The 23,620-nt window shown below is 42.6% G+C and overlaps 1 protein-coding gene across 4 annotated transcripts in view; it reads left to right on the top strand.

Annotated features, from left to right (window-relative positions):
• LOC129169588 (seizure protein 6-like) overlaps positions 1-23,620 on the top strand; it is a 149,787-nt gene that overhangs the window by 66,025 nt on the left and 60,142 nt on the right. For all 4 annotated transcript variants that reach the window (XR_008566447.1, XR_008566446.1, XM_054756147.1 and 1 more), the window contains exons 2-3: positions 12,492-13,241; positions 13,667-13,788. Coding sequence is in view for 2 of the 4 variants with exons in the window: in XM_054756147.1 (XP_054612122.1) it covers positions 12,492-13,241; positions 13,667-13,788 (872 nt within the window). In the remaining 2 variants the exon portion in view is untranslated. The remainder of the gene's footprint in view (positions 1-12,491; positions 13,242-13,666; positions 13,789-23,620) is intronic.

The raw sequence follows: 23,620 nt of genomic DNA, 5'->3' as shown, positions 1-23,620 counted from the left end.
TGGGTTGTACTTAATTGAAGTATTTTAGAATGTACTCACGTTATTTTTCATCAATCCTCATCCACAAATCCATCAAAGTCCTCATCTTCTGTATTCGACACAAACAAAGCCGTCTTCTTTTCCGTTCGCTACTAGTCTGTTAACTTGTCAGTGTTATTCAGCTCCGAAGCAAAGAAGGAAACTTCTCCTGTTGCTTCTGCCAACTTTATTTATTGAACGCGGCCACCAGACAGCAGCTCAGAACACACACACATCTCTCAGCATCGTCTCTCCTTCCTGCTTGCCCACAAGGCAAAGGTTAAACAAGCCCCACTACATAGCTGTCCAGCCAATGCCTGTAAGAAATGACACCGTTTATTTCCTGGTGTGCACTGGTCAATACTGTAATGCCGCTTGTTGTGGGGAAGGAGAGACTCACGTCGCCGATGCACTTTAATGGCTTTATTAACAGCGGAGAACACTGCAGGACTTTACATCCACGCCAACATAAACACACTTCCCAACTCTCTCCAAACTCACAGCTAGCACTGAGCCTAGCTCTCCTGCTCGGGACGCCCACCGTCACTTCCCGTCACTTCCTGATGAACTAAAGCTGTAATGACACTCTGCCGTATAAAAAGTAAAATATAAAAAACAAGCGTAAGACATTACTAGCACAGCTTTGTTCTGTGGGTCGTGGATAATAACAAGCCTAGTAGATTCAAGATTGAAGAGCTTTATTGTCATATGCATAGTAAAACAGCAGTTATACTAAGCAATGAAATTCTTATTCTGTTCATTCTCCCAAGAAAAGAAAGCAAACACAAGAAAAAGAATAAGAACATCAGTAGTGCTGTACAACTTTTATCCGCAGTCCCACAGTGCCCTTTACTGGTCAACATTATAATTATTTTTTTTCCTTTTTTTTCTTTTTTTTTCCTCTACTGGTCAACATTCAAACTGGATGCCAACCTGTCTATAGAGGCCACCTGTCTATAACGGCCACTTTTGCAGACTCTCTAGTGGCCGCTATAGACAAGTTTGACTGTATATGACAATATAGTGCAATCTAGTCATTTAATTTCTTCTGTTACACTCTTCTGCACTCTGTGTGTATGCTAGCGGCCCCGCCTCCACCCACCGAGACAAAGGGACTGTATGACAGACAAAAGGGCTCACTCCATTCATGCCGTTGTTCTATGAAGTAAACGCGCCAAGGTGCCGAAAGCCACGCACAGAATGAACTCTCCCTCTTCCTGCCTGTTTGGAGGCGGGAGACACGGTAAAATAATGAGGCCGGCAAAATGATGTAGTTCAGTTGAACTTATCGTTGTTGATGAACTCACTCAATCCCAGCCATTTTTCAAACGCCTTCAGTAGCGGCCATTTTAGATGATTTGGACTGATATTTCAACGCACACAGAATATTGTGTTCTATGGCTAGTAGAACATAGGTACATGTCAGGAAAATATCAGTTTCCAACTAAAACAGGGAGAAAAACAGCTTTTTGTGAAAAGATGCATTTCAAGCTTTCACTTTGACACAAATATGTTTTGTTTTTGTGACAGCTCAAATATCTAAACAACTATACCAACGTAAACAACACAAAAAAGGTTGTTTTACATCAAAATAATTTATTTACAAATATAACACCATGAACTATTTACAGTTTTCACATTTGGAACTGAACTATGTGTGTGCACGTGTGTGCACACGTCAATGCGTAACCTGCATGCTGCATTCCTCCACACGCTCTCACTTACTCCTTCCTGCCGAGTGAGTTTGCCATCCACATGATCCCTGCCGAGCGCTTATCAAATGCACTTCTGCCACCTTGTGGCCGTTTTTATGGCTTAACATTGCTCTGAAGTGAAATCCATTAATGGAGAGTTGCGTCATCGCCTCTTTTTGCCTCGGGCGCCAAAGAAACGTAAAAGACGTATATGGGATCAGGCCTTCAGGTTTATAAAATTGTAGAACTACATCTTTGGTATCGAATGAGTTAATTTATTATCGTCCCAGAAGTAGTGCCCATGAGACATCTTGTCACATTTGAAGCTTCTAACCGAAACGTACGCTAACCCAATCAACTTTTTCCGATAAGAAATAACATAAATGCAGTTAATTTGTTCCACAACGCCAAAAGTGTTAACACAAAAGAGGTTTTTATACCTTTACAAAGATATTTTGACATGCAGAAAACTGTTCTAAATGCATATACTGTACTGTAAATGGTGAATGAAAGGACAAATCAACATTTACGGTTGTTTTTACCTTCATTGAAGACGTGATTGTTGACTTGAGTGAAAGCAGGAAGGCGGTGGCGGTTGATCTCGCTGCTCATGGTGTCTTTGGGAACAATCACGTCATCAGTGAAGGTGAAATGAACCTTTCATGTTCATTTCAGTCCTCATCTCTATGCATTTACAATTGTTGGATGCATGTCACACTCTCATTGTAAAACTATAAAAACGTGTTTGTGAGTCAACTTCTGATGACATCATAGACGGGCAACGTTTTGTTTAGCTGGCTTATAGGCTGTTAACAAGGACATTTTATTATTTAAAAAAAGTTGCTTGAAGAACACAGTTGGACTCTTGCACACGTCATATTGTACGCTAACCAGAGAATGCACGCAAACCAAAGCCAAATCATGGGGTACATTTTCAAAGTTAGCTAACCGGGGCTTACGCTGACCAAAGTTCCACTCTATACAGAAAAATCAACATCCAGTCGTCCCTCGCCACGCTGTGCTTCAAATTTCGTGGCTTTCATATTTTCAGTTTCTTTTCATATTATATTAATGAATAAATTGTGCTCTTTGGTGGTTGACTACAGCCGATTATTGGTCTCTGTGATAATGTGATTCCCAAATGTAACGTGTCAGTCTACAGTATACAGTCGTCCCTCGCTATACTGTGGTTTTTCAGGAATGAATGAATGAATAAATGATTGGTGTTTGGTGGTAGACAATGGTCTATTATTATATGGAAATACAAGTGATACAGTATTGTGGTCACTAGGTGGCAGTAACGACACAAAACATTAAGTTAAGAAGAAATACATTTGAGGCTAACTGGTTAGCTCACTAGCTAGCGGCCGCCTTGAGTCCCTGCAGCACAGCAATTATGCAATGTGGCGTAAACAATGAATAATAGGAGCGTAAATGTGACTATAGGGGTGTTATTTCATGTCTACAGGGCTCTAATAATGTAAAAAAAATATATATTTAGAAAGTCATAAACCGGTTTTCTATGCTGTAACTACCAAAATATTTCATTTATTAACATTTCATTTTATATTGCGGAAATTCTTTCATTGCCATCTGGTCTGTAACCAATTAACCGTCGTATTGAATGTCTTATTTTGTCTTATTATGTCTCGTATGTTGGATAACAGGAGTGTAAAGGTGACTATAGGGGTGTTATTTGATGTCTACAGCGCTCTAATGTTAAAAATATATTTAGAAGGTGATAAACAGGTTTCCTATGCTCTAACGAGGAGAATATTCCATCTAGAAATAAGGAATCCTGCTTATGATGGCCGGGTGAGGAGCCAATGAGCCGCCATAAAGGAGGGGTGGCTGTCATGGTTTCAAATGGGAATATGCATGAAGACCACTGCATCGTGCCACATGGAAGTTGGAGTCTGCAAATGACTTGTTTATTTTCGCAAAATAGTTTGTGCTCCCGGCCGCAGCTTACCTAATTGACTTTCCAACATTTTCCTCCCGACACTTTATTTATTTCCACTTGCGTGCACCTGTGACACTCACGAGCCTAATTAAATTATCAATTCATTAAGTTGGCTAATGGAAGCATTTATCAGATTCAGCTCATTATGTCCCGTCGTCTTTCTTTATCGCTGCGCTCCCGACAAATGCTACAGGTTTTCATTTCCCGATGTAAACCTCCACCGAGGCTCCAGGAAGTCACGCGTGCAGCCGTCGCTGAAGGATGCCCACGTGAACCCGACGGAAGCTGTCGATTGATTTGCTTGTCTAGAGGCTCTTGGTAAAAATAAGGAAATAAAGCCCCTGGATATAAAGAAGATTGATGTCAATCAGCAGCCCGCCTCAAGTGTGGCTTGTCCCATCTTATTAACGCGCTCTCCACGCACCGAGTGTTCTCTGATGACTCCATTGATATGCAACTGAAGAGAGAAGCTTGTCTGTTGCCATCTTGAGGAGGAGTCCCCTGTGATTGCTCACTCTGTTGGCGAAGACAGCTGCAGCGATTGTCATGGATACCGGGAATATCGGGACAAAGTCAAATCTTCTTCCTACCTTATTAAGAGCAGTCACGAAGCCTGTGAATGTTGTCATTCATGCAGGTCATTGAATCCATCACGATTGGACTGTTCAGGTGGTCTTTGGCCGAGCAGGCTTCATCAGTTCATGCTCGAAGACTGGATGGGACACACACCGCTCGGACTAGATAGGACAGCTCTAGTCTGAGAGCTTGGTGCAAAATCCAACCTATTTGCCCTCTAAAGGACAAATCATTAGGATAAATGGATCGTGCTAATAGGCTGCTAACAAGGACGTTTTGTGATTAAAAACACAGTTGGACTCACGCAGTATATTAAAAACACGCACCGTATTTTATGTTAACCGGAAAACGTACGCAAAATGAGGCAACATTTTGGCGTAAATTTCCATGTACGCTAACCAGTGAGTACTCTAACTGAGGTTCCACTGTACAGTCATCCCTCGTTTATGGCAGTCAATTGGTTCCAGAAGTGAATTTCCGCAAAGTAGGATTGAATATTAATAAACTGAATATTTTGGGAGTTAGAGCATAGAAAACCTCTTGATGGCTTTCTAAATATGGGTTTTAACATCATTAGAGCTCTCTAGACATGAAATAACACCCCTATAGTCACTTTTATGCTCCTCTTTTTCTTTGTTTACATCATATTGCACAGGCTTTGGGATCACTGCAGGGACATAACAGACGGCCACTGCAAACTAGCAAGCTAACTAGCTAGCCTCTCCAATTTACTCATGCTAAACGGAAGAAAATGTTTCAAACAGAGTGGAAAGGAGGAAAAATAAGCTAAAAACTTACCACTTCCACACAGAATGAGAGAAAACCCTTTTTTTTTAAACTCAGTCTCAGCCATGGCTCATCCGTGTCAGCCATGGCACGTCCGTCTCAGCCATGGAGCGTCCGTCTCAGCCATGGAACGTCTGTGTCAGCCATGGAACGTCCGTGTCAGCCATGGCACGTCCGTGTCAGCCATGGCGTGTGGGCTGGGCTCTGGTGGTTCAGTAGCCAGTCTCCATGCAGTGTGAAAGGTAATGTGTAATAATAACGTTATGTCTCCTAACATGACTGACGCCTAGAGACCACAATACTACATACACTTGTTTGACTAATAGGCCATAGTCAACCAACAAATAGCCATCATATCAATTATTTTTGGACAAAGCTTGATATAGAGAGGGACGACTGTATTGCCTGTATTAACACAGCCGTGGCATTTTCAGTGTGTTTGAACATGTTTACCTCCCCCAAGCACGATGAGGATTGTGTTGAGTGTCGGCTGGTTTCGTTATACTTCTCCAACATTACTCATTTCTATTTCTATGATGACTTTGACTGCAAGCCATGCTCAGTATTTTTGCAGTATTTTGCATTTGAACACCACTGGGCAACAACTGCGCCATCAGCGTCTTATGAAACCTGAATACTTCCCGCTCTTAAAGTCTTCTCTTCCCTGTGAGAGCCTTTAAGAGACCAAATGAATTCTAAATGAGAAGCTCTGTTTCACGAGCTAAATTTCCCCGAGGACGGTAAATTGCATCTTATTGTATTTGTGCCACCACCCTGAATAGGAAGAGTAACCAGTAAGATAAGAGTAATCTCATTCTGTCATGGCAGTCACCACCTTTAATTTATGAATAGGCTCTAATTAACCAGCCTGGGTGTCATGTGACTTGATGCAGTTACACACACAACCTCTTAAGTGTTTCAGCTCAGGGATCTACTTTTAGCCGCACGAGCGCTACTCCAGTAAACGAGTGCACATGCGGGAGTTGACATCATCCTCGATATCGTCTGTGCCGGCGCGGTCACATTCTGGACCGAGAGCGGTTAAAAACATGTATACCGTATCCAAGTCTCCAACATCAATCATCTCTTTGGGCTTTTGGAGTCATTGATCACTGGTTCGTTAAATATGGTGGCGGCATGCCCATCTTGTGAAGCTGACAGAGCCCATGAAGATCACCTTGTTCTGACACTTCCATGGTTAAACCAGCATATTACGCTACATCTACACTTGATTGGAGTCCTTCAAGCGCAATGAATTGCAATTGGCAGGCAGCAGAGTGAGATATTCCAACTATGGATTGAACTGGGTGACAGAGGGGCCCTTCTGTGCTTTTGGCTCCGGAATCAGGCTCAGTAATCTTTGCCAAAATCACAGTTAAGAAAATTTGTGTTGCATTTAAACAAAGCCAAATTTGTTCTGTTAGATGAACTCCCTGTGACGAGCTACCAGACGCAAACACAAGATTCCAAAAATCCAAAGCCTTCATCCCAGTCCAAGGATCAGCAAACAGGTCAGTGAAAGGAACTCTTTGCAACCAAGAGGCCGCTAACTTTCCCCCGTGATATGATACAGTCTAATACAGGGGCGCCCAAACTTTTTCCCATATAGTGAAAAATGAAAGGATGCACATTTACCCCTTTGATATTCTGTAAAGCTGCGCTAAGAAGTTATGTTTTCTTTCTAGTATGCACCGATAAGGGTTTTATGCTGCCGATTCCGATACCGATCATCCAGGACTTAAAATCCGCCGATTTTCTTTAACTTGGGCACTTATAGAAAGAGTTCCAGCGTAGTAAAGGCAATGGGATGATTGCTACAAACCTGTCTCAGGAACATGAACATACTGGTGGTCCTGTGATATTTGGAGCATATTTCATGATCTATACGTTTGGAAAGGAGTCATGTCAAAGTTGTGTGAGACTTGAACTGCAAACGTCCAATTAGGCTTCAGAGAACATTGTGGTTGAGCGGTAATCACCGCAGCGAGGTCTCCAACCTGTAGACATCGACTGCGTATTGATCTTTGCATGAGAAACTCTGGTTTAACCCAGTTCCTCACTCCCACTCGATACTCTGACTGCAGGGCGCCAGGTGCATCGTCCAAAGCTGACTGACAGAGATAGTCACGACCACAAGGGGGGCGATAACCCCAATCATGACATGGGACAATTCTCAAGCGCCGTGGTGTACTTGTCATGGATTGTTAGACTTCTGCAGTTACATGAGGTGATGTAAAGTTATACAGTACTTCTGCGGCCCGCGGGCCACATCGGGCCCGCCAAGCTTCTTCTTCGGCCCACCAGGCATTTCCAAAATCTTTATTTCAACCTTTAACATGGAAACTGTAGCCATCAACATGACTTGCAGTGTTTTTGTGGCATGCGTGAGTCGGCAAAATAGTCTGATGAAATCTGTAGCTTGTACAAAAAAGACATCACGTCAACACACACCACGCACGAAGTAACCTACCTACTGCACCATGTGGGCATACTAGCCGCAATACCCATGCCAAAAACACACCCATACGTATATTCCCGCCGCAAGGCATGCTGGGTAGCTGGCTAGCTAAATCAAACATTTTTGCTTGATTATAAAATATGTTGAGAAGTACGAGAAGTAAACAAGGAGTCGTTAACATACTCTTGATATCCAATGTCTGACTGTTCATAGTTCATATTGTTGTTGCAGCTGGACTACCCAGCATGCCTTGCGGACATGTGAAAATAACAGTTTTAAGTTAGGTGCTATGTTTAGCGCTTAGCTGTCGTTTATCACCCACTTAGTAGTAGAGTTGATTTATGTGATGCGTTCACTTGCTGTGGATGTGTTGTGTTTTCATTTTGTTGCACCGTGAGCAAGTATGTCGTTCTGTTTGTTGACCACCTCCAGTATATATAGACGGCCCCTCCGCCACGTTTTTTTAACCCAATGTGACCCACGAGTAAATAAAAGTGCCCGCCCCTGACATAGACACACACATGCACACATTACAAAATAAAATCAAGTTTTACTTGGAATCTTCTGTATAGTTAAGCCTGATCTTTGACATAGAGCCCCGGCCCCCTAACATGTATTACATAAATAATAAATAACTCATATATGTATTTATTATTCTAAGCAAGAACAGTGACATCTTTCCATCCAGTGGGCATTTAGAGGGTTCAAATAATACAAATATTTACATGTGTGGTATTTTTGATTACAACTTAAGTTGACTGAGAGGTCTAAACAAAAAAAAGCAGAAAAAAAATTAGTCTGTTGTGTTTTTCTATCAGTTTTTGAAGTAGACTTTTTGTCTTCTCGGGACCTCAACGGGTAGCAAACTAAAGGAACCCCAGAGGGTAAAGAACGTCTTAACGCATTCTTAAATCTTATTTTCTGTGAATCGGTTGTCAGACAAGAGGCGTTCCATATCAGGCTGGGTGTAAGGCTGGGAATTGTAACCAGATGAAGCAGTAGAGGAGAAATTGCGAGTGAACGCTGAAACGCTGATGATGCTTAACCGAAATAAACAAACGTTGCAGAAATATTCTGTTTTTACTTATTTTTTTTATTGGCCTTGCACATTCTGAAAATATAATTTCACAAGAAAAGAGCAGAAATGGACAAATCAGCAGTAATTTGACAAGAATAAAGTCAAAATATGACGAGAAAAAAGTTGCAATCCAACGAGAAAATGGCATAAACTTTCAGAGAATAACGTTGTAATATTATGAGGAAAAATAATGTCCTTTTTTTAGCATAAAGTTGCAATATTATAGAAAAAGATAATTTCTTTTGTGTCCTAATGTTATGTGAAACAAACAAAACAAAGTTGTAATTTCTGGAATTTCTTTGCTTGGAGAGAAAGTTATAATATTATGGGAATAAAGTCATAATTATGAGAAGAAAATTTACAAGAAGAAAGTTGAAATAGTTGGAAAATTAGTAATAAAAAAAATGCAAAAATGGAAAAAAGAGCTGTAATTTGACAAGAATAAAGTCAAAATATTACGGGACAAAAACATCTTATTCTAACCAGACAAAGTGCAATTTTATCAGAATGAACTCATAATAGTTAAAGTCATTTCCCTAGCAAAGTTTGAATATCATGGGAATAAAGTCTGAATATTACAAAAACAACATTCATGAAGACATTTGAAACATTTGGCAAATAAACAAACTAACAGCAAGATTTCCACTCAGGAAAAGCTAATCTGGAGGATTATATGCCAGGTACTGTCAAAGCGTCCCAGGTAGCCGTGCGGGGGTTGGTCCATCACCATTCATCAGAACATTCCCAGACAAATTGGGCAAAAAAATAAAGACACTTGTGGACCCGGCAGTTAATTATGTGGCATGAGCTGCCACTTATTACACTGTACACAGACTGAGGCTGTCAATTTAGCAGATGTAGGTCAAATGCGCAACAATAATCCTGTCAGGCCTGCGTTGTTTACTTTCCCGCCTGTGAAATTACTCCCGTTATTTATCCAAGTATTTTAATTAAACAATAATTGCCTGCATCGCTCAGCCGTTGTTGACTGTTTTCTGACTTAACCATCACTGTGTTTAATTAATTGGAAACATTGTCATTGTTAGAGACTTGTTACATTTAAAGTCCCTGCAGAGAATTTGGCTTCTCCTCACCTTGGTGTTCCATTGGCGCGCCACATCCGCACCTTAATGCTTCAACATACGCAACCGCCACTTACGTAAGATCCATACATGGATAATCCATACATATCTAGCAGATGTAGCGCAGGGCTCCCTAACTGGTGGGCCGCGGCCCGCGTCTGGGCCCAGGCGCCGTCCAATACAAACCTGGAACTATAGTCTATTACTTATTCAAGTTTTGACAGGGTTGCTTCTATTTTGACTGGCACATCTTTTTTTTTTAAGTGTTTATGATACTGGTTGATCAGCTCGGGAAATCCACTCACCAATTGCATGCAAGTTAAGCCATCCTACGTGATGCTACTCAGCCAATCAAATCTGTGCTTGGGCGCCAAACATTGCCACTGGAAATACAACAAGAAACATGAAAGAGGAGAGAAACAAAGCGAGTGATGCTGGAGAAAGAGTGAGACATCCTGGGAAGGACGATACAAACCAGTGCTAGATCCAAGAACAACAATGGAGCGTCAGATTGTGCAGGGGCGTCAAACGACAGACAGCTCGTCTGTGTGGTGATGACTGGCTTTTTCAGCAGGACAACGCTGCACTTCACAAAAAGGAATAAGCTCACTCTTTTGGACCATCCCGTGTGTTCCCCTCATGTAAACCCAATGGAGAACATTTGGGGATGGATTTACAAGAATGGACATGAGTTCCATACAGTGGATGACCTTCATGAAGCCACCTTCACCACCTGGAGCAACATTCCCACTAGCCTCCTTAAGGTTTTGCTGTTTTGTCCCACTCCCATTTCTTCTTTTTGTATTTTGAAGCTCGACTCAGAACCTCCTTAAGATCCAACAGTGCAAAATGTACATTCTTGGCATTTTTCAACTGCTCTTAACATTTTGATCAAAAGTGTTTGCTGAGAGACTGCAGCACTCATAAAAAGTGGAAATGTACGCACACAAGTCTGAACTTGGTCGCTGAAAATAAGTCGTCTCAGCGCACAATATGAACAATCCACCCGAATTGTGGCCTGGGGGCCCTTTTCAGCCCACAACTCGTATTTTTTGTCCAGACTTGAGTTTGAGGAAACGTTCTGTATCTTTCTCATTCTTCTTCTTTGGTATGAAAAGACTAAGCAGGCAGTTCAACGTGTTGGGTTTGGGTGTTTGAGGTCCAGGTCGGGGGGTGTGGGGAGAGTGTTGGCCAGCGAACTACTGAACTCCTGAAAATGTCTCATTAGCACTGACCAATAGATAAGTAAGCAGCCTGCACACCTTTATCCCGGTTCCCCGCGCGTGCACCGCAGGATTGGGACATCCAGTGTAATGCACCCCTGGGGCTGCCTTTTCAGGTTGGGACAAAATGTGCATGGCAGCTGGTGATGTGTCTTCATGTGGAAACGCATTTTTTTTTCAACTTCACTCGTGTGGTTGGACATTTTTGTACATGGGAGGCTGGCGTGGTCGTTGGTTTCAATAAAGTGATTGTGGATCGACCACCTCTTCATCATTCTTTCAAGGTCCGGGCAAAAGCTACCAGATTTTATATCAATACAAAAACTGCTGCCGTTTTTAGTCGTGTACAGTTAAATTTTTTTGACTTTTGGTCTGAATCTGCCACCCTTATTCAGAATGGTTGTGAATTTTGTGCTATGTACGATATCGGAGAGCTGCAACGATCGAAGAATCGATTACCCAATTAATCGACAACTAATTTGGCAATCGATTGATAGTTTTTTGTTTTAAATATGTAAATATGCTCTGATTTCAGCCTCTCATATGTGAATATTTTTAATTTCCTTGGTCATCCATGAAAGCAGAGCTATTATCTTTGTGATTTAGCCGAAACAAGATATTCACACACGTCAGCTTTGACTTTGAAAAACAGTGATGGGCATTTTTGCCTCTTTTCCGACATGTTGCTAAACCCAAACATGAACTGTAGGTGTTTGCTTCATATGAATACATCTTAATATAGCTTCACATTCATCCACAAAGAAAATGATCATGATTGCATTTTTGTGTGCATTTATTGTTTTACCGAAGTAATTTGACAAACATTTTGATTTTTTATTATTTACCATTATTTTAACAGAATATTCAACCTGGTGTTTTTGCTCTGTCAGTTCAAATCTTCCATTTCTGAATAAAGAGGCGGAAATTTAAAATGTGTTTTTTAAATTTGATTAATTGAAAAAAATAATCGAATGATTAATCGCTTTTTTTTGTTTGAAATAATTGTTAGTTGCAGCCCTACAATATTGTTTCCACTCTTAACATTCAAATGCCAGAGGAGTAGTTTATACCGGACGAATCGTTTAATCTCGCAGATCACTGGAAGCACTTTGGTCATAAGGTCCCTGCGGTGGGCCCACCCAGTGCTATTTTCCAAACGGGCCACATTTGACCTGAGTTTGACAAGTATGTCCTAAGTGTTTGGGTAACATGTACACTGAGAGCCAAAGCAAAGTGGGCCAGTAAAGCTGATTGTGATTCTTGTGATCAAGCTATATGGACCCAGACGGAACAAATCTATGCTAGCATTAGCAACTGCTGCGATGTGCAGGATTTCATCAGCTTTGCTTCTTCCCGCTCCTTTTTGGACATGTTGAGCAGTGAATTGTGAATATGTGACGCATTTCAGTGTAACACCGGATGCATGTTTGACGTCAACCAAACTAAAGGAAAGTCAGTGATCATATATTTATATCAATTTGTACCAACTTAGGGTGAATGGCTTTCATGGGCAACTGGGCAAATGCTGAATGGCAGACAAGCGCTGACCAGTTGTCAATGGAAAAGATGTTTTATATGTAATATGTTATTTTTTATATCTTCTTCCATTTCAGGTCCAAAGGAGACTGACGGCATTAGGAGGAGGACTTCAGATATAAACAAGGGTCACATCACACACCCCTCCACAGAAGACAGAGAAGGTGAAGTCCCCTCGGTCACCACCGCATCACCCATTAACAGCCCGGACCACCGTCCTGTCCTTAAGGGCTTGATGCTTCACGAGCACCTTCTCTTGAGGGACTTTCAGGGAGACCAGCACTTTTTCAGGAGCGATGGCTCCGTGGCGGCGCATCCCACCATGCCAGGCTCCGCCCCCGATGCGGTGCATCCCGTCACTCAAACGATTCCCCACGAGGATGCTCCAGCCTTCTCAGATGTCGCCTCAACGGCCACTGCAGCTGCCACATCTCCACTTACCACATTCTCCTCAACAACGCCCAAACCTCTCATGTCTCTTCTGCAGAAGTCCTCGGAGGACAAGACCAGAAAAGGGGATGAGCAAAAGCCAACCACTCACTCCCTGACCACACAAGTAACACCAAAGAAGGACAAGACACCCGTGGCTTCCTTATCGTGGCAGAGAGATGAGCCTCAACCTTGGAGTGCTTTTTCTGGAGATGCAACTCTTGCACCCTTCACGATGAGGATGGACAAAGGCCAGGCAAGGGAAACGACTCCAAAGGACAAAACCAAGCTCGAGCAGCCACTCCCAGAACTAACGTCATCATCCGGAACAGAGGGTGGCGCCACGACGTCGACTTCTGTCATCACAACCACGACGATAACCACCATGCAAGCATCTGGTGAGCATGTTTCCAGTTCCTGACACTTCTTTATGCCTTAGATGAGCTGGAGGAAAACAGCAGTGTGTTCAAATGACTGTGAAATAAGTAGCAACAACAAAATAACCTGAACCCCAAAGGAAATTTAAAGTTTTGAGTCTCTCCTCGTTATTATATGACATCCCAGAGGAGAAGACAATTAAGCGGCAGGTTTCAGCATCCCTTCTGTTTGTTGTCCGTGCCTACTCAGCTATTGGTCTCTCCGGCAGAAATAACAGAGTTGCTCATGTGTCAAAGACAATCTGATTTGTCCAAGCTGTAGCGGGAGAACACATCTGGAGAGATAGTCTGGGGTTTACATGGCCACAGAGACACAGGTGGGCTGTCAGGAAGATCAGCGGACTGAAGGAAAAGGGAATCACACCTCTTTTCACTGTCTCCCACAGAGCCCTGCAGCCTAAATTTCACTGACCCCGAGGGCAACATCGAAATCCTGCAGCAGCTTGACACTGCAATGGAGTGCAGCTACTTGATCACGGTCTACCTGGGGTATGGCATCGAGGTTCAGGTCAGTGCTCAAGACTCACTTGTTTTTCTTGTGAGCCTCTGGGATGGCACCACACTTTTAATTAAGCTCAAGTTTGTGCTGTAAAGACTTCATTTGTCTGTTTAGTACTGTTTAGTCTACTTTTTAAAATTTTGATTCAAGTGTAGTTTGTGCACACCTGGAGGTAAGAAGGACTGGAAGTAATTAGCAAGTGTGCCTGTTGAAATATGATGACATGACTACTCCCACATCACTACTAACAGGAGAACCAGAGTATAGAGGGGGAGGCGCTGCCTGCTGTGGCCCAGCAAGGTGCACTGTATTCGGACACACGCTCTGAGCAGGCAGTGTGACGCTACGAAGGACTCTGGAAAACCTTTTGCACTTTTCAAACGCCACGGCGCTTGCATTTCAGGTGGCTGATAAGGTTTTTTGTGTGCTCCATCTCCCCTCATTGGAGCTTTTTTTTTTAAATTATCGGTTATTGGAACTATTTTCAGATTTATCGGTATGGCGTCACAATTCCCTTAATCCCTAGAAATGACACGTGTCAAGAATCAAATATTGCTGGTTTTCACATCAATTTTCTAAAAACAAATGAATGCTACACTGTGAAGTCAGCTGGGATAGGCTCCAGCATACCCACGTGACCCTAATGGGTGGATGGAAGGAAATTAACGCTACAGCAATCCCTCACCACTTCTGGTTTTGAATTTCACAGCTTCGCTCTCAGGGTTTTTCAAAAATATATTGCTGAAAAAAATCCCGCTGTTTTATGGTTGACGATTTGATGGATTTTTTGCATTTCCAAGCTTAAAAATGGCAGAATGATCTACAATACAAATATAAGGCGTTCAGAAGACGCATTCAAAGATGTTGTGAAGATATGTAGTATTGTGCACTAGTCACTAGGTGTCAGTAATGTTGCTGTAATGTTGGATGAGACACACAAGCACCAGAACAGATTTTTTGCAAGTTTGAATGATGTCACAACAGGCACAATAATCCCTCACTCACATGACTCAGGTTACCTGCCGTAACCCATGCCAAATTAAAACTCAACTCTGAACCCCCAACATCACTGCCTGTGTGCCCCTCCCGCCCTTCCCCCACTCCACTCCCCTAGCACCGGGACACATTTACAGCAACACACACAAGCACAAGTCTTATGTCTTTTTTTTCCTCCTATTATGTCCATGATATTGGGTAGTAGGCGTGTAAAAGTGACTATAGGGGTGCTGTTTCACATCTAGAGGGCTCTAATCATGTTAAAAACCTTATTTAGAAAGTCATGAATGTCTTATTGTCTCTTGTTACAGCTACTACAAGTATATATCGGGCAATAGGCGTGTGAAGGTGACTGCAGGGCTGTTATTTCATGTCTAGAGGGCTTTAATGATGTTAGCAAAAATATAAAATATTATACATCAATATATATAAAATATATATAAAATATAAATGAGGGATTACTGTGTTTATGTTACTTATAAATGCTTCATTCAAATAACTTATTATAGACCACCTTTTGTATTTTTTTCAAAACATTTTTGCATAGCACAACACAAAATGAGCGTCGTGCCTCCATAAGACTCCATAGCAGAGAGAAATCAGTGTAATTATTATATAGCTATCACACTGTCACTGCCAGCGACCCCTTTTATTTACGCCTAATGTGATTTTTTTTTTTTCCAAATAGTGTCCGTATACTGTAAACTGTAAACTGCTGTCGCTCTGAGTGTGCTTAATAGCGGGTGATGTTTGTTATATGAAACAGCAACATGAAATAATGGCACACAGGTTAATCCAGTAAAGAGCTATGACATATTTGCTTTTAGAATATTTGCTGGTGGTGTGTGGGTTGATGGTGATGGACAGGCAGCAAATTGCTCGGGTGTGTGGGTGGATGGGGACAGTCTCAGGTTGAATGTTTGCATGGCAAGTCTCTTTATAAAAGGTTATAAAAATTAACTGTCAGTGTGTGTGTGCGTGTGTGTGTGTGTGTGTTGCCTGGCATTTGCGATTCCTCAAACAGCTAATTTCCCACTGGAGACTTGAAACTATGTGAGCTTTGTCTGCCTTGCCTCTGGAGGACTAAGATAAGTCTTGACTGAGTATACTCGTTCTGAAGAGTGTATTTTTCCAAGAACCACAGGCACTCTTACCTGCACGTATCCACACACACACACACACACACGCACACACGTGTGTGAGCAAAGACTCGACAACATTTGATCTTTTTGCTGTGAACCACCACCGATTCTTCAGTGCATTTGACAAAATATTCATTGGCTACTTTGAAGTCAGCAATGCAAGGAGGGAAGCTTCCATCCACCATACTGATGAGCTGATTATGATGGCTGAGCTTTACAGACCAGCGAATGGCACAGCCCATAAAAGTGAAGCCATGGTGTCTTTTATTCTTTTCTTCAGACATATTGAAGTCAAGCGTGTGTCACACCTACTTGTCAGGAGTCGTCACTTTCTGCCCGGAGGCGATGTGAGTCTCATAGTAGACTTGTGGAGGGCTCAGATTCCGAATGTTGTAATTTTATCTCTGTAGCTTCAACCCAAACCGGTGACTATATTCTCAGCAGTTTTCAAATTGCGTTGAAACGGTGATGCTAGCTGTTCTCATTACACAGCGGTATTTTGCATTGCATGTGCATTAAAGGGATATTTTGACATGAAGTTGTTTGACATCCCCATCAGCAGTGTAGTGCATCAAGGGTGACTTTTCCTCGACTTCGTCCTGCGAGCCGAGTGCTGGTAGGTTTTCCTGAAGACCGATGCGATGTTAACCCTCTTCATCCGCGCATGGAAACATTGGAACACAAACACAACAATGGACAAGCGGCAGCGCGCAGTGACAGGAGCGGAGAGAAAATAACGCCGAGCAATTGAGAGGTCTGACTTTTTGGGGGGGGCAGCAGTTTTGTGATGTAAATGTATTACTCTTTTCAACGCATATTGTTTTGAGAAGCAAAACGCTTCACTTAAGAGTCCCCAGCACCTACCTGGAACTACTTTCCTCCACAATGAAACCCGACCAGAACTTGATTCACGGAACGAAGCGGGGGAAAAGTCACTGTTGATGCACTGCACTGCCGTTGGGGATGTAAGGGCTAAGCTACGTGCTCGTAGGTGGCCTCCCACAACAACACCAGCATCATTAAATTTGCGGATGACACTACAGTCATCGGACTGATCACTGGTGGTGTTGAAACATCATACAGAAGAGAGGTGGCGGACCTCATAGCTTGGTGTCGTGATAACAATCTCCTTCTCAATACAGATAAGACTAAAGAGATGATCATCGACCCAAGAACAAGGGAAAAGGAGCCGCATAGACCCCTGTTTATTGATGAGACTGAGGTGGAGAGGGTGAAAACCTTCAAGTTCCTTGACACACACATCAGCGAGGACCTCACCTGGTCTCACAACACCCAACAAATTCTGAAGAAGTCCCAAAGGAGACTGTACTTCCTGAGAAGACTGAGGAAATTTGGCATGTCCACCACAATCCTGAGTTGCTTCTACAGATGCACTATGGAAAGTGTCCTTACCGCCTCCATCACTGTTTGGTACGGTAACTGTACAACACGTGATAGGAAGGCACTCCAGCGGGTGATCAAGACCTCACAGAACATTGTTGGGGCAGCCCTCCCCTCGCTGCAAGACATTTATAAAACTAGAGTCCTACAAAGAACACACAACCTCATCAAGGACAGCACACATCCACAACACTCATTATTCACACTCCTACCGTCAGGCAGACGCTACAGGAGTTTGAAGTCCAGGACCACAAGGCTGGCAAACAGCTTTTACCCACAGGCCATCAGGCTTCTCAACGAAGCACTCACACACGCCGCACGCAACACACGCACACACTCATAGCACTTTATTTATTTATTTATTTGTATTAATGTCTCTTCTGTTGTTGTTGCTTAATTTATTGGTATTTATGTTTCTTATGTTCTTATTCTTTCTTGTGTTTTCTTTCTTTTCTTGGGTGAATGAACAGAACAAGAATTTCATTGCATAGCAGAACCACCAGTTTTACTGTGCATATGACAATAAAACTCTTGAATCTTGAATTGAATCTTGAATACAACTTCATGTCCAAAAATGCCAACTATCCCTTTAAGTAACGACCTGATGTAACAGACAGAGTGAAGGAAGGGAAAAGGTGAGAAACCATCTCTGAACAGTACGGATGGGTACCGAATCGGTACCTTTATTGGTACCGACCGAATTCCGTCGGTACTACTGAGTTCCGATTCTGGTCAAATCAAACGGTACCATGTTTCGGTACCAAAACACATTTTTGTGACTATGAGGGAGTGGGAGAGTAGGCGATAGCTGGGTTGCACGTGACGCCAGTCACGTCCAGTTGCAGGCAAGAACTCATGAGGGAATTATGACATCATACCAACAAATGCGATAAGATTGAAAATAGCTCTGATAACTTGAAAAAACACTCCAATGTTTCAAGATTATCTTTATTGTGCCAGTGAGCAAATCAAGCGCTTTTTTTTCTCTTAACGGCCTGTCGTAACTTCCCCTGAGCTTACTTGTAAACATTCACAACGTGGCTACCTACGACCTCTCCGACCACAACCAAACATTCATTCATCATTCATAGTGTCTTGCAAAGGGACACAACAACAACGGATGGAGCGAGGATCGAACCCGCCAACCTTCAAATTGCGATGAGGAGAAAAACAAACACTGAGCACACAAAAAACCTTATCAGCCACCTGCAATGCCAGAAAAGTGCTCGGCGCCAGTGCACCTTGCTGGGCCACGCCAGGTGGCTCCTCCCGCTCTATACTTCCTGTCGCCTGACCTCCAAGGCGGCACACTGGCTGCTCGGAGCGTGTCCCCGAATACAGTGCACCTTGCTGGGCCACAGCAGGTGGCCCCTCCCCCTCGGTACTCTGGTTCTCCTGATAGTAGTGATGTGCTAGTAGTGATGTCATCATATTTCATTAGCACTACAGGTACGCTTGGTCAAATCCTAATTAGTTCCAGTCCTTCTTACCTCCAGGTGTGCACAAACTACACTTGAATCAAAATTTAAAAAGCAGAGTTAGTTACTGGTTAGTGGCCCCCGTATTGATCTCGAAAAGCAGAAAGTTATTGGTACTGTTATCAGTTAGAAAAAAAATATGTATTTTTATGCACACAGATTAATGTGATTGCCTCATAAAAAAACAATGAAAACCGAGACATTAGTGTCACTTTGTAAAAACACACAAAACAGGACAGCCAGATGTGAAAACGGATGTGAAAACAGGACATGTCCTGGGAAAACAGGGCATTTGGTCACCCTTTGGTCACCCTTGTGTAGTCTTGTGTGGTGTGACGAACAACGGCTGGTCAAACTCCAAGTCTTGTTTGACTTTTGAGTGATACCTTTCCCCTAAAATGTGGTCAAACTCTGCATTTTTGTTTGACTTTGATGGTTTCACGCTATAATTCATGAGGCGGGCGTCTCGCTATTGTCCAGTCTTATTTTGTAAAGGATCTGACACACACACACACACATGTGCACACACACACTCTCTCCAAATGGATCTATTAGGCACCTCAATTTAAATGCTCTTTCCTCTCATTTGGAGAGTTCCATTTTTCATCATGTTGTGCAAAGTCATTTTGGTGATACTAATCTCCCTTTAATCACAGTATCCAATAAGGAGAGAGCGATGCCATGAACTATCGGTGGAGTGAGTAAATTGATTGCTTCCACTTTCCTGATGAGTTTATTTGCCATTTTCGCTCAACCGTCTCTGGAGGACTCAGACTTCACTCCACTCATTTCCTGTGGGCGGAATATGCCGCAGACATGCAGACATACTAATCTGACGGGAAGCTGCCACGTTAAACCAAAAAACAGTCCAACTCTCATTTCTACTGTGGGGAATTTTGCAGCAATTGAGTGTGCCAAAAATAGAGGGGAATGCCCAAACCCCAGACGGACAAGCATCTTGCTTGTGTCGTATCTGCTGTGTTGTGGTATCTTGTATGTGTTGTACAGCTCCGCATGCGTCCCAGCTAAGTGAGGCTCTGCTGACAAGAGTTTACACCAGCAGCCTGAATAGACAAATATGCATTGAAAAAAAAAATCTGCATTCATGTGGACAAGGCCTTAGTGAGGCCCCTGCTCATCCTTTTCTACTTTCCAGATGGGGGCAATGTTTGGGAAAACGGTCAAAGTCTCAAAGACGGGGCACCATGTGACAGTGGTTAGTCAATGCCAAAGCAACACCTTTTCTTGACCATGAAAGGAAAGAGCCCAACCTCCGGACCACAGGTTAACGTGGTTTGTAAACTCTAGAGGTCGGACTGCCGGCCAAACCCTCGCTGGAAGTGCTTCCGATCCGACCTAGCATTCTCACAGGGCGGCCGTTATGATGCTTACTGGTTGTGATGAAGTTGTCTTTGTACAGCTGGTTTCCTTCCGATCTGCTTCTTCACGGAAGGCCTGAACACACATCATTTGGAGAACAAGCATGCCTTTTGGCAACGGACCTCTGTTATGAAGGACAGTCATCAGTAAGACCAGCATGATGCAAGACGGAAGGAGGAAATTTGGCAAATAAGGAAATCTGAAAGGCATATGGCTCAGTTGCACACATTATTTTATAGAAATGACATATAAAGTGAGGTAGCGACTGTCAATAATTGAGTTACAGGATTTCTGACATAACGTTGATTTTAGCGGAATAAATGCGGTCGCCCGTGTGAAGCTCTCGCAGGGGATGGTGAGCACACCATGTATCAAGACAATTTTCTGTCAGCAGCAGGATCTCTGTTCCCACAGCTCACAGTATTTAATGCATTTCCCCATCTGCTATTACCACCACGTCACCATCAAATGTACAACAAGCTGGAGCTTTAGCTCACTTGACCTAAGAAACACGTACAGAAAGACTACAGTCATGCTCATTTTGCAAAAATGAAAGATATTGCTTGCTCTTGATCATAAGGTGAATGATATCATCTCAAACAGAAATTCATCCATGTAGGGCAGGGGTCACCAACCCGAGTCAACCACTCCATTTTTGGCAGTGGTGTGCGATACCACTGATTTTATTTCCGACCCGATACTGAGTCAAATTCAGATCCGATTCAAGCCTGGTTGGAGTTATTGCTCCCTTGCTATATCACGGTTTGCTATAAACTAGTTAGCTCACTAGCTTGCTAGCTAGTGGCTAACTCGAGTCTCTGCAGTACAGGAGTTGCAATGTGGTGTAAACAATGAATAACAGGAGTTTAAAGGTGACCAAAGGGGTGTTATTTCATGCCGACAAGGCTCTAATAATGTTAAAAAGTGTATTTAGAAAGAACATGAACAGGTTTTCTATGCTCTAACTGCGAAAACTGCGAAAATGTTCCATTTATTGACATTGAATCCTATATCGTGGAAATCCATTTAACAGTCTGGAAGCAATTCATCGCTATAAATGAGGAACGACTGGTATGTTTATTAACAGCTCCAAATGAACTAAAAATGTAACTAAAACATACTACACACCACGATGCGTATTTGTCTCTTTGCAAAGTCTCTTGCATGTCTCTCCGCAGTTCCTGCGAACGAGATTGTACGCTGGAGTTACAGAGATTTACAACAGTATTGTCATTTTCAAATGCAGCACAGTAAGAAAATAATTCAATTCGGCCCTCTTAGCTGCTGCTGTTTTTATGTGTGGAAAAAAGAAGACTGATTGAATTAAGTGTAGTAGTTGTTGTTACTCACAGAGGTCCAATGGTTACCTACGACCTGCTTTTGTTGACGTTTGGAATTCGGAGTGTCCGTGAATGCACCATAGAGTAGTAGAGCTGCAACAATGAATCAATGAATCAATGATTAATCTATTGGCAAATGAATTGCCAACTATTTTGGTATTTTTTATTTACAAATGTAAATATCCTTTCAATTTATACTGTTTCATGTCCTTCGTCATGCATGAAAGCAGAGCTATTTTAAGCAAAACAAGATATTCACATGCATCAGCTTTGACTTTGGAAAACGGTGACCACATTTTTGCCTCTTCTCTGATAAACCATATTGATGGTTCATATTGATGTGGTCTGTCGAGGGCCTAACCAATTATTCTATTAATCCAAACAACGAGCTTCAGATGAATCGGCTAAGAAAATGATGTCCAGCTGCCGCCCTGCACGGCAGTGTGGTGGAGAATGAGGCAGTGTTGTTCCGACGATGAACGGAGAGACGTGTTTGCGACTTGGAGACACGTACAGTATATGGAGTCAGGAGGCGGTGGGAATAAAGGAGGAATGCATTTTTAAAAGCATGTCAGACGCCGTGTACATCTGTGGAGATGCTAAAGTTGCCTCCGTTCCCCGTCGTTCCAGAGGCGTGGCTTGCCCTGATGCTCTTGTGTTAATTACAACATTCAAGATTCAAGAGTTTGATTGTCATATGCACAGTAAAACTGGTGGTTCTGCTATGCAATGAAATTCTTCTTCTGTTCATTCTCCCAAGAAAGAGCTAGAAATGTTAACGGAATGAATGAAATAAATGAACTAGCATGTTTCACATGTTATGTTTGCCAGCCCTAGCAAATACATTACACATGCTTCATTTTCATTTTGTATTCATTATATTCCCTCCTAAGAAAATCTTTCAATAATGTGCATTGAACATATTTCAATCCAGGGGAAAGTGTAATTCAGAAGGATGTTATCGTTACCTATAGGTCTTTAAAACCAGCTTCTCTCGTGGGACAGACAATCAAAAGCACTTCTTGGACACATTTACCATCTAATTATTGTGTCATCGCTGATACAGGAATGAACTATGAAGTATAAAAGAAGTGGTTTATAACAGCAACCGCTTGTGGAAGACGTGTGGGCCTGTGGCACATCTTTGTGGTACACCCTTATTAATTAGCATTCAAATGTCATGGTTTTATCGATGTTTCACGTCATCTGCTTCCCGAACCTGTGCATGACTTTCTGTGCCATCTGCTTGTTGACGTCTCAAGGACTCAGGTCTCAGTGGACATGTTGTCCTTCCGTGTCTGTTTCACTGAGTCCTGCATTCCTGCTAAAAGAGGGTGAATTCTGTTGGGCCTGGGAGAGTTTGATACATTTAAGGGGTTAGGAGCCCAGACAGCGGCAATTTCTCCCACTGCCACAAAGCATGATTGGAGGACTGTTTCCATTTTCTGACAGGCTTAAGGCGGCAACATCGGAGCGAGGATAGATTTTGTGCTCAATATTGTGGATCTCATTTCTTCTGCTCCATCCTTTCTCCAACGCTTTCCCTGATTCCCATTTCCATACTAATGTCAGAGGTTTTTTTATTTGTCCAGTTATTTCAATGCCTCAGTCAGCATCCGTTAGAGTGGAAGGCCTTCAACTCGTAATAGTCTTGACGAGGGGTGGGCAAACTACGGCCCGGGTGCCACATGCGGCCCGCCAGTTGCTTCCAAAGTAATTAAACCTTTAACATACAAGCTGGCAACATGACTTGCTAGTAATCAGAATCAATCTGAGACAACCTTTTGATGGTTGAAGCAGCTTTCCACACGCAGCGATCCAGACAACCACCTCACCCACGGTGCCAAGCAAACACAAGTAAACAAATTGTGTCACACAACTTAACCGACCCACTGCACTGTCTGGGAAGTAAAAAGGAGGGACGTTCGCATGCTCTTTAACAGTCAATGTTTTAGCATTCATAGTTCATATTGTATATCACATCCTTTATTCATGAACATTCTGGGTGTCTTATTCAGTAAAAAACAAACCTGTAAAATGTAATTTTGTTATTTGATATGGTTTGATATTTAAAGTGCTCCTGAGAAAAAGGGACACAAGCACA

This window comes from Dunckerocampus dactyliophorus, chromosome 16 (genome assembly GCF_027744805.1).
Source record: "Dunckerocampus dactyliophorus isolate RoL2022-P2 chromosome 16, RoL_Ddac_1.1, whole genome shotgun sequence".
Classification (NCBI taxonomy): domain Eukaryota; kingdom Metazoa; phylum Chordata; class Actinopteri; order Syngnathiformes; family Syngnathidae; genus Dunckerocampus; species Dunckerocampus dactyliophorus.
The sequence above is the reverse complement of the archived record's forward strand: the minus strand, read 5'-3'. Positions and strand labels throughout refer to the sequence as shown.